Source organism: Idiotropiscis lumnitzeri, chromosome 15 (genome assembly GCF_059441095.1).
Source record: "Idiotropiscis lumnitzeri isolate Australia: NSW breed Sydney's pygmy pipehorse chromosome 15, RoL_Ilum_1.0, whole genome shotgun sequence".
Taxonomy (NCBI): domain Eukaryota; kingdom Metazoa; phylum Chordata; class Actinopteri; order Syngnathiformes; family Syngnathidae; genus Idiotropiscis; species Idiotropiscis lumnitzeri.
Window position 1 is genome coordinate 11,001,560 of NC_142405.1, and position 16,751 is coordinate 11,018,310.

Below are 16,751 nucleotides of genomic sequence, written 5' to 3' on the forward strand. Positions count from 1 at the left end.
AGGGTGTTGCACCTTTGGTAAACGTGCATCACAATCATTTACCTCCATGACATAGTCTAGGTATTAAAAAAAAAAAAAAAAAAGCTTTGCGTATGATGCAGTGCACCACTGTAAATTATGACTACCAGAAACTCAAAAATACATATCTGTCACTAAACAACAAAAGTCAGCATTATTGAATTTGCAAAGGCAAACATTTTGTGCATCTGTATATAAGCAAGCATCGTATGTGTTATTTACAGTACATGGTACAGTATGTTTTGAGTTTTATTCAGTGCATGTGCATTCTTTTTTTAAATGACACAAGAAAGTAACACAGCAAGGTAAAGTGTTCGGAAATGTGCTTGTAAACAAAAAGTACTTTTTAGATACACTTCTGAAAAACCGATATCTTGGAGCTTTATGTTTTTTTTCTCTCATATTGGAGACGTTGCAACAAAATAAAAACAAAAAAATCAAATTCATCTTCCGTATCTCGTGTAGGCTGCGATGCCTCCTCCTGTTCTTTATTTAACATTTCACTGTCCTCCTCCATGTCTGCTTAAGTCACGTTCCCAAGATATCCAGCACTTTTTTGTTGTTATTTTGAACAGATATTTTGTCCTGCACGCGACAATTTGGAGTTCATAACAAATTATTTGACTATAGAAAATACATGTAAAAAAAAAAAAAATCCAATCTGAAATACAGTACACAAGAAAAGTTCACCGTGCAATTCTGCCGATGATTGCTAGCATTAACAACCGGCGTTGCACTTTTGAAAATATTTCCTCACATGACGAGAACTCCTCACGTTGGAGTCACAGGAAAGGCGCGCAGGGTTTAATGAGGTGCCATGTTCCTCTTGAGAAATGTGACTCCATGGAAGTGAACAACATTCAAGAGCAAGACCTTTGCAAGGGCACCGTGATTTATAATATACAAATTAATGAGAGCTCTGCACTTGTGATTGTTAATTATTGTAAACCGTCTCCCAAATCATTACACTTTGAAACCTGCTCCTGAAGCTCTCAACGTAACATTCCAGTTGAAGCTCAAAAATTAATCCCATTAAATTGAAGCTGTCATTAACAGCTTTGTAGCTCTGTAAAAATGTTTTTAGCACAACCACAATTAAATCCTAAACCACAATTAAATCCCCCTCTCTGACTATGTCTATCTCGGCCTTATTCCCTTCGGAAAGTTTTTTTTTTTTTTTTGATAATTTGATAATTCCCACAAATTTAATGTCTTAGAATGCACATTGTTTTTTTTATCATTGAAATTGTTATATTAATAATGTGACAAGCCCAAACTGCATGCAGTGCAAATTTGAATTACATCAGATTTATGTGCGGGTTTTAGTGACCTGCTGTGGTATCAGTTTTGCACTACAAGTTGGCCTCCTGTTATGTAGAAAAATTTGGTGTCATGCTACATCTAGTGGTAAAATATGTTTATCACAGTCGTTTTTGTTGATTTATTTTTATGTGCCAATGCATCTTTAAAAACAAAGGAAAGCAGTGTGTCACTGTCCAGTGCACCATTTTTGCATTGTAACATTCAAAAGCAAAAGTGTCAAACTTATTTTCGTGCAGAGGCCACATTCACCCCGATTTGATCCAGACCAATATTTTTCGTGATCTACCGAGCAATAAATTATGAGAGTTCCAAATAGTCTCAATTGTTTCAATAAGCATAAATACATTTGGAAAATATTCACATTTACTAATTATTATCTTGTTGCAAATCCTAAAAGTTATTAAAAAAAATATTTATTAATGCTGGTTCAATGTTATTATGAATCTGTGTTTTCATCTGCAACTTACAGATCACATTGGATGGATGTACCTTTTTAAAACAACTTCTTAAGATTTGGAATTATTTTTTTAAATTTACATATATTTCCATATTTATTTGGAAATGTTGACAACCGCAATAGAATCACCACATGTTACAAACTTACAGAGAAATTGTGGGTGCGCATGAAACAAAACAAACTCCCTTGAACTGAAGCTGTTGACTGAAATTTTGCAATATTGTGTGGATCCAAATTTTTCTCCAGGAGGTATTCATTTCCACAGAACGGTAGCAGTGCAAAGGTGACACAGCATTTCATATGAAATACTTACGTTGCTCCTTTTGGACTTCAGTACATCAATTTCAGAATGTCATTTAAGTCGTCGTCATTGCAAACTCCAGTGGACAGAATTAGCAACAACAATTATTATTATTATTATTATTATTATTATTATTATTATTATTATTATTATTATTATTATTATTATTATTATTATTGTTATTATTATTATTATTATTATTATTATTATTATTTTAATTAGCATTTAAGGTGGTCTCTATCCCATTTGGATTTGGACCGGTCCTCACCCGTGGGCCGTATATTTGACACCCCTGCTATAGTACCAATAATCATTCTTGGTTGATCAGAATGAATTGAGCAACTTCATCCCATCTTGCCCAGAAATCCCTTCTTTCAAACTCTGCAAAGCAATCAGAATAGTCCCAAAAAAAAAAAATCAACCAGTGAATTCAGAAACATTTCAATATTCTAACTTGTTTCTAACTAGTTGTCCTACTCTCTAATTTTATTCCTGCTGCAGCATCCGATTTTACCTTTGACCTGACTGCTCGAAGCCGACGTAGGAGCGACGGTTTGGCATTTTTCTTCACAAATGCAGCATTGCTTGTATTCGCAGTGTTGACGTCTGACAAAATAAGACAATTGCATATCATGTGTACATGTGCAATATATAGATTGAAATAAAAATATCACAATGCACCACTTCATCACATACGTAATCGTTAAGGAGGGGTGAGCCAAACAACAAACATTCTCTTACCAGTGTTCTGTCCAAGTGCGGCTCGACTGGACGATAAGGCGGCAAATCTCACATCTTCACTAAATGCTTTGACATCCTGAAAGAGTTCATCATGGTTGTTTTTATCAAAGTCCTTCACCTTGCTCTTGGTGTGCATTTGATCCTATCATTCAAGAAAATAGTCAAGTAGTACAAAACATAATGTAATGAATGTATGTCCGAAATATTTTTTTTTTTCACTGTTGAACGCAAGACAGCCATACCATTCGAGCAATCTTTAACTGTTCCCGGAGAGAACACGCTTCTTGTCTTAGAAAGTGCATCTCTGCCTCCATCGCCTGCAACATGGCAAAAAGACAACAAAGGAAAATATTGTAATCCAGCACAACAATATGTCTTACAGTCATTTAAGTCGTCATTTAATTTGTCAGGACGGGCCTGGCTAGGCTAAGCCCGAAAGGATAATGTGGCTTCCCCTTCTCGTGGACTCACCACCTGTGAGAGGGTGAACTGAATGAAAAAGCTTCTGACAAAAAACGAGAATAGATTTTCAATAGGAAAAATAAGCCCTTGTAATATTGTGCGGGAGTTTCAAACATATGGTCATGGATATTGTGCTGCTACTTTTGGTGTGTGCTCATTGTCCACATGGGGGTAGTATCGTACCAACCTGTGTATACTGTATACATGAAGCTGGTCAAAACTTTTTTGTAAGCTTTGTTAGTAGTCGTAGTCGTTTTAGCAGTGGAAAGATAATATATAACTATGATAGTTGTTTATTATCTGTCTAGATGTGTTGCTTCACCATTTGTATTCAAATTTCCATTGCTTGAAGGGTTTACACACCCCTGACACCCCTGTTTGTTTGTTAGCATTAAGCTAAACAGATTTATCTAAAGCAGAGCTATGTGGTTCTTTGTTTTGCTTTCAATTTGACAGAAAACCTCAACTTGGAGTTTCATTAAATTGCTCGGAGTCTCTTTTTTGAAGAATCGTTCACCATCAGCCCAACTGCTGCTCATATTTAAAAATATTCACATTTCTAGGCACCGCCGTACCACAAAATACTAAATCCTGCATTTATTAGCACAAACCTTCTCCAGTTTAATCTCCGGGCTTTCTCTCTGCTTCTTGATGGATTTTTTCTCAAATTGCAGCTCCCCTCTCAGCTGAGTGTTCTCGAGGCATTTTTGAGTGTGCTGTAATGATAAGTCCTCCAACTCCTTATTCAGTAATTCCATCGCTTTTCTGCAATGAAAGAACAAGAGTACAATGTTTTCGTACGATTTCTTCTTTCTCATTCTATAATTGCAACATTTTATCAACAGTCAACAGACAATTTCTCCGATTTTGTCACAGCCACTGACCGATATTCATTGTGGATCTGTGTGATGTCATCACTCTCAAAGACATGTTGAGGCGGTCGGGCGTTGTCCGGGTCATCTTTATGGGCTCTCCTCATTGCAGCAATGGCTGAAAGACAGCAGCGTATGACAGTTTGTGGATTGCTGCTTGCATAATTACAGAAGAGTCCTTATATTGATTCGATAGAAAATGTACACATGAAGTCATTGATTGTGGCAGCTGTCTCTTCCTGCATGAGCTGCTCCTTTTCCTTTCGAAGTTCTTCCACCTGTTTCTCATGCTGCTGCTGCAGCTCTGCTATCAACTTCCTGTGCATTTCCTCCATTCCAGCGAAAGGCTCGCCACAAAAGTCCTGAGCAGAATAGGACATATGTGAAGAAAAGTAAAGGATTAGTTATGTGGACAAGAAAATCAAATAAGGAGACTGTATGAGGTGTGTCAGAAAAGTTCCAGGACTGCGGTCTCAAAATAAGATGTAAACTTAAACTCTGGGTTTACTCCATAGAGATCTTGTTTGATTGTCTCGTTCAGTGCGTGAGAAGAGGCGAGGCTTTTGGAAGTTGATGTTGATCTGCATTAGAAGTGATTTTTACCTGAAGATTTTCAAAGTCATCCCGGCAGGCTTCTTGCTCCTCTATTGGGGATGAGTTGCCTTTCTGCAACGGAGGCGTGTCTTTGAAGCGATCAGCGTGTTTTTCTTTTGAAACAACATATTTCACGTGGTGTTCATTCAAATGTGTCATCTCCTCTTCGTGGATTTGCTGCTGTTCCTTCATCTTCATTTGAAACTCTGCTTCAAGTTTTTGTATTCTCTCCTTATGGTATTCCTCAATTCTTTGTTTGTTTTCCTGAAGTCTCGTGTTTCCAGTCTCCATGGATATTATCTTGTCCTCTGCATGCTCCAGTTCCTTTCTCAGTGCTCTGTTGTCCTCCTGGAGTTCACATAAGGTGTGATTAAAAGCCTCCCGTTCATCCGTTAATGAGGCGTCCTGCTGTTTGCACAAAGCCTGCAGTTTGTCCTGCAACATTACGCATCGCTGCTGCTCCTGCTCCAAATCTAAGCACAGCCTGTGCGACAAATAAACCAGCTTTGCTTGCTCCTGCATCCACTTCAGGTCCACAGCAGTTTCCCAATTTTCCTCCTTACAAATGACCTCCTGACTGAGCTGCCACGCCACTTTCGTTCTTCTCTGCAGCCGTGTTATAAGTCGCTCAAACCAGATGGGCTTTTTCTCGCTCTTTATGTCCTCAGGCCGAAGCGACCTTGCTGTTTTCTCTAATATGACATCCTTTTCATTCTCCCGCTCTTCATAAGAAACAAACTTCGGATGGCCCGAGTCCGCAAGACTTTTGTCGTTGAGCCCTTGGGAGTCTTTCTGATATTGTTGCTGGATTTTAAATGCCGCATATATTAACTCTGCTTCAGTGCAGGCTTTAATGATGATTTTGTGCTCCTCGCTATCCCCTCCTTCCTCGAGTGGTGTCTTTTTTAAGGTCAGCATTTGGGAGATGATGAATTTGTACCGGTGTGCCACAGTCATACCATCTTCTCTTGGCACAAAAAAATGCATTTGGTCATTTGGACTCTTTAGGGCTGCCAGTATTTTTTCAAGAACAACTAATTCCATCATCAAATAATCCTCAACACTTTTGGTGTGGTCTGAATGGACTGCGTGAGGGAGTTCAAGCTCCGCATCAATGCTGCTCTCAGTTCCAGCTAAAACATCACTCGGGATTTTGTCCTCCACTTTGTAGGCATTAAAAGATGCATCTTGTAGTTTTTCGGCATCGTTCTGTCCTTGCTGAAGACACGCCTCAACCGCTGATAGCCTCCCCTCAAAGTCACTCAGTTCGATAGTGGTGCTGGTTTGAAGTTTCTCCCGGCAGCTCCGTACGACGTTGAGCGCTAGCTGAAAGCGACCAGCCAAAAGCCTGCAGAGGTTTTCCGTCTCCTGAGCAAAACTGTGAAGCTGCAGAGCGAGACGTTGGACCGAGGCTTGGCTTCGAGTGAGCTGCGAGTTAAGATGGTGCTCCGGGCGGGTCTGGTGTTCCTCCAGTCGTTCGGTGATTTCCCGAAGTTTCTCCTCAGTTACGAAAAGCTTTGTTTCAAGTAACTGGATCGCCGATGTAAAGCGTTCCGGGTCGTCTCCTGAAGTGATGATGTACTGATGCGACGGGCCGAGTGAGTGGGACCGGACTCTCGCGGGATGACGGCCGTTCTGCTCAATCGGGCTGCAAGAGGAGATTTGTCTTTCCCCTGCCCTGTTGTCACTTTTTAAATGACGCGCCGCCATCTCGTCCGTGTGCAGCACTGCCGCCAAAGACTCCTCCTCCTCCTCATGAGAAGAGGCACAGGTGCAAACCTTGAGCATTTGGCTGAATTGCGCTTCCGTCTCCTCCAGACTATTACCTAAGACTTCCATTTTCAGCAACGCCTCGTTGAGCTCTTGCTCCTTCGTGTCGAGGAGCCTCTCAAAGCCACCTCTCATTTCTTGAGCTTCAGCTTCCCTTTGTTGCGACTTCTCCGAAACCGCCAGCAGTTCCTCTGAGATACTCTCATATGAATTCTTAAAGTTCTGATTGTGCGCCTCGGCTGTTTTCAAGCAATTTTGCAGCCTGCTTATTTCCTCATGCGACTCCGACACGCGATTCTGCAGCTCGTGACATTGTTGCTCGATTTGTTCTTTTTCATCTCGATATCTTTGCATAGCAGCCACTGACGAAGCGAACTCCTCTTGGAGTTGTTGTTGGCTGTCTTCAAGCTCCCTTCTCCACATCTGTGCTTTATTCAGGCTCTCAACTTGCTGCTCAGCTTGCTCCAATCTCTCCTGAAGTTCTTGCGAGTGTTGCTCTGCCCTCGCCAAGCTGGCTGCCAAACTCTTCCGCTCTCGGTCCTGACTCGCTTGAAGGAGCATGAGATGCCTCTGCAGGAGAGACTCTTTTTGAGCTTGCGCATCCTCATTGGCGCGAAGTTGCGTCGTGGCCTCTCCGAGTGCCTTCCTCAGCTCCTCGGCTTCCCGCCGGAGAGCCCGGTGGCCGTACGACTCCTCCTGTAGCAGTGTCAAGCGCAGCTCTGACTCTTTCCTCTTTTCTTCGCTGAAGCTCAGCTGTGTCTTCAAAGAGGCGACGGAACGTTCCCACTTCGCGCTTTGCTCACGGAACCATCTGCGTTCTTGCTCTAGATGGGCCTGAGCAAGCGCTGTCGCATCTCCTGTCACAAGCAGTTGTGCCTGTTGAGCTAAGAGGTCCACTCGCTGACAAAGTTCGGCTTCCCTGGCTTCCTCATGCATTTTCTTTTGGGCCTCCAACTCAACACGGAGTTCGTGGTTCATCTTTTGGAGACGGTGGAGCATTGAAGTTGGCTCTGATGGCAAGTTAGAATTGAACAGAAGCTCATTCTGCAATATAATGAAAACAAATATTATTATGGATATTAGTAGACAGTTCTGTGTTTTTGCCAAATGAATTGCAAAATCATCTTCGATTACGTGCATATTTGCGCGGGGACAATGGATTGTAAATCACGTGCGCTTATACGACGAGAGATACGAGGATAAAGTCATAATATAATAAAACTGTATATCCCAAACAAAAATGTGAAGAACCTTTTCTCTTAAATGACTCTCCCTCTCTTGTTCCAGCTCATGTTGAAGTTTTCTGTTTCGCTGTTGAAGCCGAGACAGTTCCTCCTGTGTTTGTCCCAGCTGTAAACGCAAACAAGCAATCAAATGAATTAGAATGTTGAATTTTTGTTTCAATAAATTCGCTTACGCACTCGTTTGTCTCACCTCGTGGACGAGATGCACTCTTTCCGCTTCAGAAGGATGACACTCTTGGTCAGAACTGTCTTCATTTGACTGTGAATACGTAGCGGCCGCTGCATGGAAAGTCAGACACACAATCTAGTTGAAAAGCAATATGCGGCACAAGTCTGTCACTTATACAAAACGCCATTGTAAAGAATGGAAAGTGTATCAAGATAGCTCTTCAAGAGAAACAAGAAATAAAAAGAAAATGTTCAGGGTAAAACTTGTGGTGGTACTTCTTAATCCGACAAGAACAAATTGCAGCCAATTAACACTCATGTTAAAATGGTTGTCGAATGCAACTTCATTTGATGTTACAGCTTCTAATTTGCATTTAACAACTATATTAATTTTCCAAATTGAAAGTTTGAAATTATGCAAAAAATGTGTGGATTAACAGAAATTTGCAAGACTGTCATTTACTATTTTTGAATGGGGAAAAAAAGCATTCTATTGCAGCCTAATAATGGCTATTAAGAAAAGATATTATTTAAAGTTAGTTGAGCGTCAGGAGGCCGCATGGACTGCCTTCATTGGAGATGTTAATTCTGTTGATTATTTTGCTGTTCACTCAAGGAAATTGAGCACTAAAGTCGTCTAACAAAAGTAATTTCACATTTTCTTCAAAGAAATTTTTTTTTTGCCACTTAGGTTGTTTTCAACATTGCACGTTTAATTCAAATTCATATCAGTCACACCAATATGTTTGCTAAAGAGATTATGGGATTTATAAATAAAGCAAAGTCATTTAGTACTCACCAAATAAAATAAAAAAACAACAATAGATCATCCACGTTCAATGTTTCAGTACCTTTGCCTTCTTCCACCTGCTCTGTCGGACTGAAAGGAGACGACGAGTCCGTGAAGGGTGAGGAGGTGGGAGACAGGCTGGTTGACGACACGGAGCTTATGTCAGCAGATGTTTCCTCCATCTTTTGTTGCAGTTTGAGCTCTTCTTCTTTTGGCTTCTCTGAGTCTTCTGCACCTTCACAGCATGCGTTCTCTTGCAAGCGGTAGTCTTGATGCTCCACTTCGGAATCATTCTTCGAGTTTGGTTCCAGTTGGGCGCTGAGAGAAACATTAAAAATAAAACGTTTTTGGGAAGAAAACAAGAAGGAAAGTAGTACGAATAAAGATGACTAAATGTACCTTTCAGCAACAGATGTGGATTTCACATTTTTCAACACTGTTTGGACCAAATTGCGCCCAATCCCTGTTGTCACCGATGAGTACCCTTCGCCTTTTTTCTGTACAAAAATACAGAATCATCCAGTCATTTCCCGCATCCAAGTAAATGAGAAGAAATGTTGACACCATTCTTTTCACGTTTATCGCACTCCTTCTTAAACATTTACTTGTTCATTACAAATTTACATAAGAATTCATTTTATTTACTCGGAAATCATCTGGACAATTCCATCATGTGTTAAAGTTTGCAGCCTCATGTAATGCATTCATGCATCCATCAATTTTCTACCTCTAATCCCATCAAGGGAGACTTTCCCAGTTCACTTAACGGAGGATCGGTTTGCGCCTTTACGAGTCTAAACATGGCATTCGGATTGATATCAAGCAGCAGAGACGTAACTCCACGCAAGAAGGCTGGAGGCGGAATAGAACCCTGCACCTCTGCACTATGAGGCCATCGGGCGAACGAGTCATCCTCTGTGGAAAATTGCTTAGAATATTTTTAATGGGGGGAAAAAAGTTAATCAACCAATTTGAGTGGGGATGAGGCCGCTAAATAAATACAACAAATATTACGGGTCTTACACGTAATGTCAGTGCCTGAGCAGAACCTAACAGGCCATAGAAAGTAAATGTTGTGAGTTTTTAATTGCATATTTGACACAATGGCTAAGTGAAGATTACCTCTTGTGTGACTTTATCACCATGTTGAAGACACGTTGTGCTAGAAAGCTCCGAAGACGATTCCAGTGTCTCACATGAGCTGCTCATTTCCTTTTTTTCATCATTGTCACCATGACACAACTCGCCGTTAGTCCTGATGGAAATCATTAATTAATGGACAAAGATAACGCACGTCATGACAGATCTAGACGGTTTGCTAAGAACAAACCTGATTGGCTGTTGAGTGGTCAAGGTTCCACAAATGGGGATTTTACTTCCAGAGGATGTTTGTTTCCTTACTTGAGCATTTGCGTCCACATCAGAGTCTGTTTATGAAATATCACCTGTGTTAGTTGTGTTGGGGTGCATACAGTACATTGCCAATATAATAAAGTATATTCCCAGTACATTACCGTCGCCGGTAGCTCTTTGGTCAAGTCTGTTGAGAGAGCGGCTGCTCCTCATGAACGGAGCAGTAGTGAGGGAAGAGGTGTGAAGGGATGAAAAGCTCCGGCTGCTACAGAGCTGCAAAGCAGGCCTGGATGGATGAGACGATGGCCTGGAAGTCCAGTGACCACCTCGACCTTGGTGGCTGCTTCTTTTCAAAGTGACACCAGCTGTACTGTCTTTGTGGCCGCCATTTAAAGTAGATTTTGGCGCACTGCTGCCAGCCTGTTTACCTCTACTAGATATGGGCACTGTTAATGATGATGCCTCCTTTGAGAGAGACAGAGAGAAAGATACAGGCCTCAAACTTTTCAATAAGGAAAGAGACAAAGTCGTTTGATTAGCATTAAATGCTGTGATGCTGTACATTTGAGATTTGTCTTTAAATAGTCTGTACCTATTTCAACAACAAAACAACAACTATTATATATATATATATATATATATATATATATATATATATATATATATATTATTTTTTTACTTTACAGGTGGATTTAATTTGCCCTTCTCCAAAATTTTGAATACAAATTTCAAACTGTGCAATGCTTGAATATTTTTAAACAACCTCCTGTTCTCTGATAAGGAGCTGAATGGCAAAATTCACAACTGATGTTTGAGCCCTGATATGAGCCGATACTTCTCCTGCCTCAGTTAAAATTGGCACACATTTAAAAAAAAAAAAAAATGCTGGGTTGTTTTCCTAACCCACTCACTGAATTTGAGCAGATTGGGTTACTTTTACCCAAGGTTGGGTTAATTAATTTGACCGAGCAAATTGGATTGGCGTGGGCCAAAGAGCTGAAGCTGGTCGCCATTTTTTAGTTTTGTATACCAAAATTGATGTTAATTCAATTGAAGTCAGTGTCTTGAAACACTGAACGTTTGGACCTGTGGATTCAAAAGTTTACACAAGGTCAAATGAAGTTCACCTGAACGGTATCCGTTTTCGGTTGATCCTGACTGGAAAACCAAAGATCCCAAATTTTTGGTGAGTTATTTATTAAGTTAAATCAAGTTAAAATCAAGGAAGGTCCTTGGGCGGGGTAATAAAAACAAGCAACAATGCTTGAGTTTATGGCACAAAAATCAAACTTTGTCTCCTACTGAAGCCAGTAATTTAACTTTAATAGTCATCAAACACAATAGTCCATCAGAGTGATAGAGAAGCCTTTGCTGACTTGCAATTCCGATGAGACTCAGTAATAATATTAGTTAAGATAGAAATGTAAAATTGATTTGTTGATGTTGTTGGCGGTGTTGTTGTTGTTGTTGTTTTGAAGATGAGTGTACAGAAATGTCAGACATTGTGCGCACCCTCATGCCAATTTGGACTCTTTGACTTTTTCAATCCACTAACCTCTGTTGCAAACTGTTAAATCCCAACAAGATCTCTTAATTTGCTTAAGTGCCATCTGACAAACTCTGTGATCACACACACAAACACACGCACGCACACGCACACGCACACAAGCACTCAGACACACACATGCAATAGCAGGAGCTTAATCACACTGTAGACTGAACTTCACCTGAGACAATCATGTCTGGTGACATGACCTACAAACTAAAAGTCTTCTCCGAAATTGAGTTGACCTATGAATGACTACATAATATTAACAAATATCACTGCAGCACGTAAATGTGCGTACTGTCCCACTCATTGTGTTCATTCACCAGAACCAACTACATTTACAAATGTGCTTGCAAATGATGCTTTCTATATAAAATAAAACAAGGTTGAATAATAATAACCTTACCTACCTTTCCTCCTTTCTTTTGTGTAGGTTTGTGAATCTTAGTGTTAACCAGGACCTCAGGCCACCTAATATTCAAACAAAGTGGATAATGAAATCAAAGTTGTCAAACTTTTTAAGTATGGGCAAAGAAAGACAAGACAATGTTAAATGTGTTAAATCACAGTTTCACATCATTAAATTGCCACGATCTGTTTGTTTTTTTTCCCGAACAAATGCTGAAGATGAAAGGAATTTCACCCACAACAAATATACTCACTGGAGAGTGATTATTTGTAGGTCACAAACCATTTTTATCAATTAATTACAGAATTCCGACACATAAAAGCCAGAACAAGTTGTCGTTTACCTGATTTTTTTGCAGGGAATTTATTCATTAATTTCTTGCCAAAACAGGTGATGCCAAATAGTTTCTTACCTTGGAGCCTTCGACATCATTTTGAATGAAAATCTGGAGAACTCAACGAAAATTCAACTGTTTACATCAGAGCTGGTGAAAAAAATCAGAAACACAAGATAATTGAAAAAAATGTAAAGGTAAATGCGAGACCTGGCCAAATTATTCGTCCAAATGGGAAAAAATCTGTTGTGCGATTGCTCACCAAAGAGCAAACAAAACAAATCACAAATAGCAGGGTGGAGAAGTGTTGGACATGCGTAATCCTCGAGAGAGTTGACAAACTCCATTAGTTTTGAGGAATGAGGTCAAAAGATTAACAGGATTAACACACAAGCACTTGGCACATCTTTGAACATCTTTCCACAAAGGGTGGACATTTATGCGCATGCACACACACACACACGCACACGCACGCACACACCCATTTCCATTTTTTATTTACTTATTTATGTTTACGCCACACTTATTTGGTCGAATTTGCTGAAGCTGTCATAGTGAACGTTTAATAGTCTGCTAGTCGAAGTGTTTAGTAGGTTAACAACCCTAACTGAAGTAGATAAGCTGTCTCTTATTCATTCATGTTTAATATGGCTTTATTTTAGCCTAAAGCTTGCATAGTCCAAAACATTTCTGTTTGATAAATATGATATCGGTTATTTCGACAGAGGTTAATGTATTGTTTGTGTTTGTTTAAAAAATACACGCAGACAGGAGGACAAATAAAAACAATTGCATATTAAATCGCCATTACAATATTGAGGGTATTTCGTTGCACCAAGATGCCGCTAGATGGCGCCAGTAAATTTGGGACACTCGATGGTAAAAGCGCCGTTATTTTTGTCACATTTTCTTTGATGATGTGCAGTTATATACACGGTATTGGATTTTTTTCATGTAAAATGTGTATGTTTATGTGCTTTGACTCAATAAAAGGCGGTTAGAACTGCTGTAATGTGTCACATAAACAAGTAACACTGGAGCAATGATGTCATGATTGTAAGATCGTTGCATTGGTGACGTCATTCCCTACGCTACTCAGTGCAATAACTATGAATGTGGTGAGGTAATAACCGGCAATGTGTCATCGTCTCGCCATTTCGTCATTTCTAATAGTGAAATAAAAACATTTGCAGGAGAAGTGTCATTTTTAGTTCCCGCCCACTGGCCGGGCGCTGATTGGCCAGACGTCACGTGACCCTCCAGCTGATTTCGCTGCATGAAGTGTTTTGTTTCCCATGTAGTCTGGAGCCATTTCTGCTTGGCACCGCTGCACAATCGTGCTCACATCATCGTCGTCGGAATTTTTTTTTTTGTTTTTGTTTTGTTTTTTTTCTTTTCAAAGCCCACCGTTATGGCTCACACAGCACAAGCCAATGTCTTCGACGCCAACAACCCTCAAATCCAGGTGGAACACGACAAAAAGCGTCGACAATTTGTCATTAGACTCAATGGTATGTTCAACGTGATGTTGGAGGTGGTGGTAGCTTGTGGCTAATGCTAGCTTACAGCTTTGGTGTTAAATTAGCTTTATTTAGCGTAGGAAGCGCAAGATTGTGCACCTGATACTATTCATTCATAGGCTCGTACATGACTTGTTGTGTTGCAGTATGGGGAACCACACACAAGACCAATATAAATGATACATTGTTATCACAATACAAAGCCAAACGAAGGGTTAGCAATAAATCGTGCATAGAACGAACTAATCCCCTTTTTATCCAGACAAATATATTGTAAATATGTGTTAGGGAAAATTAAAGAAACAAAAATGTCATTACAAGTAGATGAAGTCAGAAGTAATAACATGTATTTGCTGGTGTCTAAAATCTTGATTGATTGCTATTTGGTTTTATACACACACGCACACACTAAAAATCTCTAGATTCAACCAAACACACTGAAGCTGTATGTTAAAATTTTATTTTGGGGGCTTCTTGTATTTATAATCATACTAGCAGAATGAAAACTCAAATCGGTACAATTTGTTTAGAATGTTGGTCATGTAACGTTCAATTGCAGTGTCTTAATTCATACATAATTTTGGAAATACAACAGGAGATTAAAAAAAAGTTCCTACTTGCTATACAAAATACTCTTTAAACAATTACATTGTGTTTGGTGGCATAACCAACGTATATTTCACCAGAGTCATGGTAATCGCTCAAAATACTCAATAAGTGTTGACGTTTTCCACAATAGTTTGATGCAAATTATTACATTGGATTTAATTGAATCAACACAATTCACAATTTGGACTGCTTCATATCACACTGAATACTATTGTGTTTAGCGGATGTCATTTCCTAACCTCTGTAATCATATTAGTCATTTTTGTTATGTTAGATATAGAATGCTGTAATGTATATTTGATTGATGTATTTTTTCTAGATTAGGTTTCATAGATTGAAATATCAAATGTATGGATGTTAATGTCACTATTCTATGTATTATGTCTGGCGCATTGCATTGTTGCCATGGTATTCTAATGCCATTGAAACAATTCATCTTATCTGAACAGACTTCACCACTTCATGCACCCAGGATGGATAGTTCAACTCAGGCCTGAAATTATTGTGGGAAAAAAAGTATTTATCATCTGATAAGAGGCATGCCCCAACCAAGAATGATTTCACTCTTTTGGTATGCAAAACCAGTCCTTAAAGATACATTGGAGAGAGAGGCCTAAACAAGTCGGAGACAGGAATCACTCTGGTTAATTTGCCATTTAGTTGTAGAAATAGTCTTGGAGCCGAAACAGGCTGATTTTGATAGTTTAGGATCAACTTTGTTGATATCCAGATTGCACATTAAATGTGAGTCCTTAATGCTCATCGTCGGTGGTTGCCAGTGAACTGAGGAAGGACAACTTAACACAAACGCGCGAAACGGGTGGATCCAAACTAGCAACTTTCTTGCCTTTGATGTCCCTCAGGGTCGCACGATCGTGCAGTTCTTCTGTATGAATACGTTGGGAAGAAGACAGTGGACCTGCAACATACTGAGGTACCAGATGCTTACAGAGGAAGAGGAATTGCCAAACACCTGGCCAAGGTAAAGTCCACCAACATCACGATCATTTGTCACATGTCGTGCAAGACCCACCTCATTCCTGCACTTTTTCAAAGAGTAATCCAAGTGTGCTTCTGTGAACACAGGCAGCCATGGACTTTGTGGTCGAAGAAGATCTGAAAGCTCATCTGACCTGTTGGTACATTCAGAAATACGTCAAGGAGAATCCTCAACCTCATTACGTTGAACATATTTACCAATGACCTCACATGGTGCCAAAGGACATAAAAGAGCGAGAGACTCTCAAAAGCTTTGGCTTTAAAGGCTCACCTACATCAAAGGACCTTCCAGGCATTGTTGGAAGGAGCTTTATTGCTGACACGACTTGGTCACATCAATCCACAACGAGGGGAATCTCCTTCAGCAGAAAACAGAACGCCAATCAGCTGACTTGATTCCAATGTCTCTACCAGATGGAAAACGTTCAGGATGTGAATTCTTCACCTGTGTAACAAATCAAATGGGTGTCACATTTTATTTGCTCACAGGTAGAAAGACAAACTTGTAATGTGTGTGCACCTTTGTTCTTCATGATGGTTTGACAAAGTTCACCTTTTCACGAAATGTGTTAAGGCACATGTGGTCATTTTTCCAATATGGTTATTGACGTGTAATAATAAAAATTGGCAGCATACTAAGTAATTGATGCGGGACAACCTTGCACAAGTTTACAGGAGATCAGACAAATCTATGCTTTAAAATGCATTTTAGCCTCTGAAGAAATGAAAAAATAAGTCACTCAATAGTTTGTCAAACCTAATATCTGAACGCACCATTTTAAAGTTTTTGGGAGGGCTGAAATATTTTTGCAATTGCATTTGTGGGCGTACTGTATTGGATTGCTCTAATTAAAATAATATACAATATGTACCCATGTGAATCCTCCTATATATTTACGCAGCCCATTTTTTGTTTTTGTTTTCTGTTAGGCTGAAATGATCCAGCCTTCACAGAAATGTAACCACTTTAACAAAAGGGGTCATGCATTGACTGGTTAAAGCCAAAGCTTGTAAAGAATATAGATGAAACTATAGGACACAAACCTTTTTATTTTTGACACCCACATGATAGCCCGTCACTGTGAAATGTGCAAATGACCAAACCAGCATTTTAAAAAAACAGCGCAGCTGCATTCAGGGCATTTCTATTCAAGTTCAACCACATCCTTTGTTGATTCTAGAACTTGAAACTGGATGGCTGGCGTTTACTCACTAAGCTCCTGTCGTCGTGTGACATT

At 39.7% G+C, this 16,751-nt stretch overlaps 2 protein-coding genes across 3 annotated transcripts; one reads left to right on the forward strand and one right to left on the reverse strand.

Annotated features, from left to right (window-relative positions):
* Positions 1-1,882: 1,882 nt before the first annotated feature.
* Positions 1,883-12,697, reverse strand: LOC148322888 (uncharacterized). 2 transcript variants are annotated; one of them, XM_088317724.1, is made up of 17 exons: positions 12,464-12,697; positions 12,053-12,113; positions 10,255-10,558; positions 10,071-10,167; positions 9,863-9,995; positions 9,140-9,237; positions 8,802-9,058; positions 7,973-8,061; positions 7,790-7,888; positions 4,778-7,582; positions 4,380-4,536; positions 4,187-4,292; positions 3,914-4,067; positions 3,083-3,157; positions 2,841-2,916; positions 2,614-2,705; positions 1,883-2,480 (listed from the first exon to the last, which is right to left on the reverse strand). In XM_088317724.1, the coding sequence occupies exons 1-17, from the start codon at positions 12,481-12,483 to the stop codon at positions 2,424-2,426; spliced, it is 4,680 nt and encodes a 1,559-aa protein (XP_088173850.1). In that variant the 5' UTR covers positions 12,484-12,697; the 3' UTR covers positions 1,883-2,423. The 2 variants fall into 2 exon arrangements, with proteins under 2 accessions (XP_088173850.1, XP_088173849.1); XM_088317723.1 differs by having other exon boundaries at positions 2,841-2,982.
* A 977-nt stretch (positions 12,698-13,674) lies between these two features.
* natd1 (protein NATD1) lies at positions 13,675-16,384 on the forward strand. Its single transcript, XM_088315994.1, has 3 exons — positions 13,675-13,896; positions 15,378-15,496; positions 15,601-16,384. The coding sequence occupies exons 1-3, from the start codon at positions 13,797-13,799 to the stop codon at positions 15,715-15,717; spliced, it is 336 nt and encodes a 111-aa protein (XP_088172120.1). The 5' UTR covers positions 13,675-13,796; the 3' UTR covers positions 15,718-16,384.
* The last annotated feature ends 367 nt before the right edge of the window (positions 16,385-16,751 follow it).

Excerpts from the sequence above, each read along its gene's own strand:
- LOC148322888 (XM_088317723.1), bottom strand. The coding sequence starts at position 12,483 with ATGATGTCGAAGGCTCCAAG. Across the intron at positions 12,114-12,463 it reads ATGATGTCGAAGGCTCCAAG|GTGGCCTGAGGTCCTGGTTA; the intron begins GTAAGAAACTAT and ends TTTGAATATTAG. Across the intron at positions 4,537-4,777 it reads ATGACTTTGAAAATCTTCAG|GACTTTTGTGGCGAGCCTTT; the intron begins GTAAAAATCACT and ends TATTCTGCTCAG.
- natd1 (XM_088315994.1), top strand. The coding sequence starts at position 13,797 with ATGGCTCACACAGCACAAGCCAATGTCTTCGACGCCAACAACCCTCAA. Across the intron at positions 13,897-15,377 it reads ATTTGTCATTAGACTCAATG|GGTCGCACGATCGTGCAGTT; the intron begins GTATGTTCAACG and ends GATGTCCCTCAG. Across the intron at positions 15,497-15,600 it reads TTGCCAAACACCTGGCCAAG|GCAGCCATGGACTTTGTGGT; the intron begins GTAAAGTCCACC and ends CTGTGAACACAG.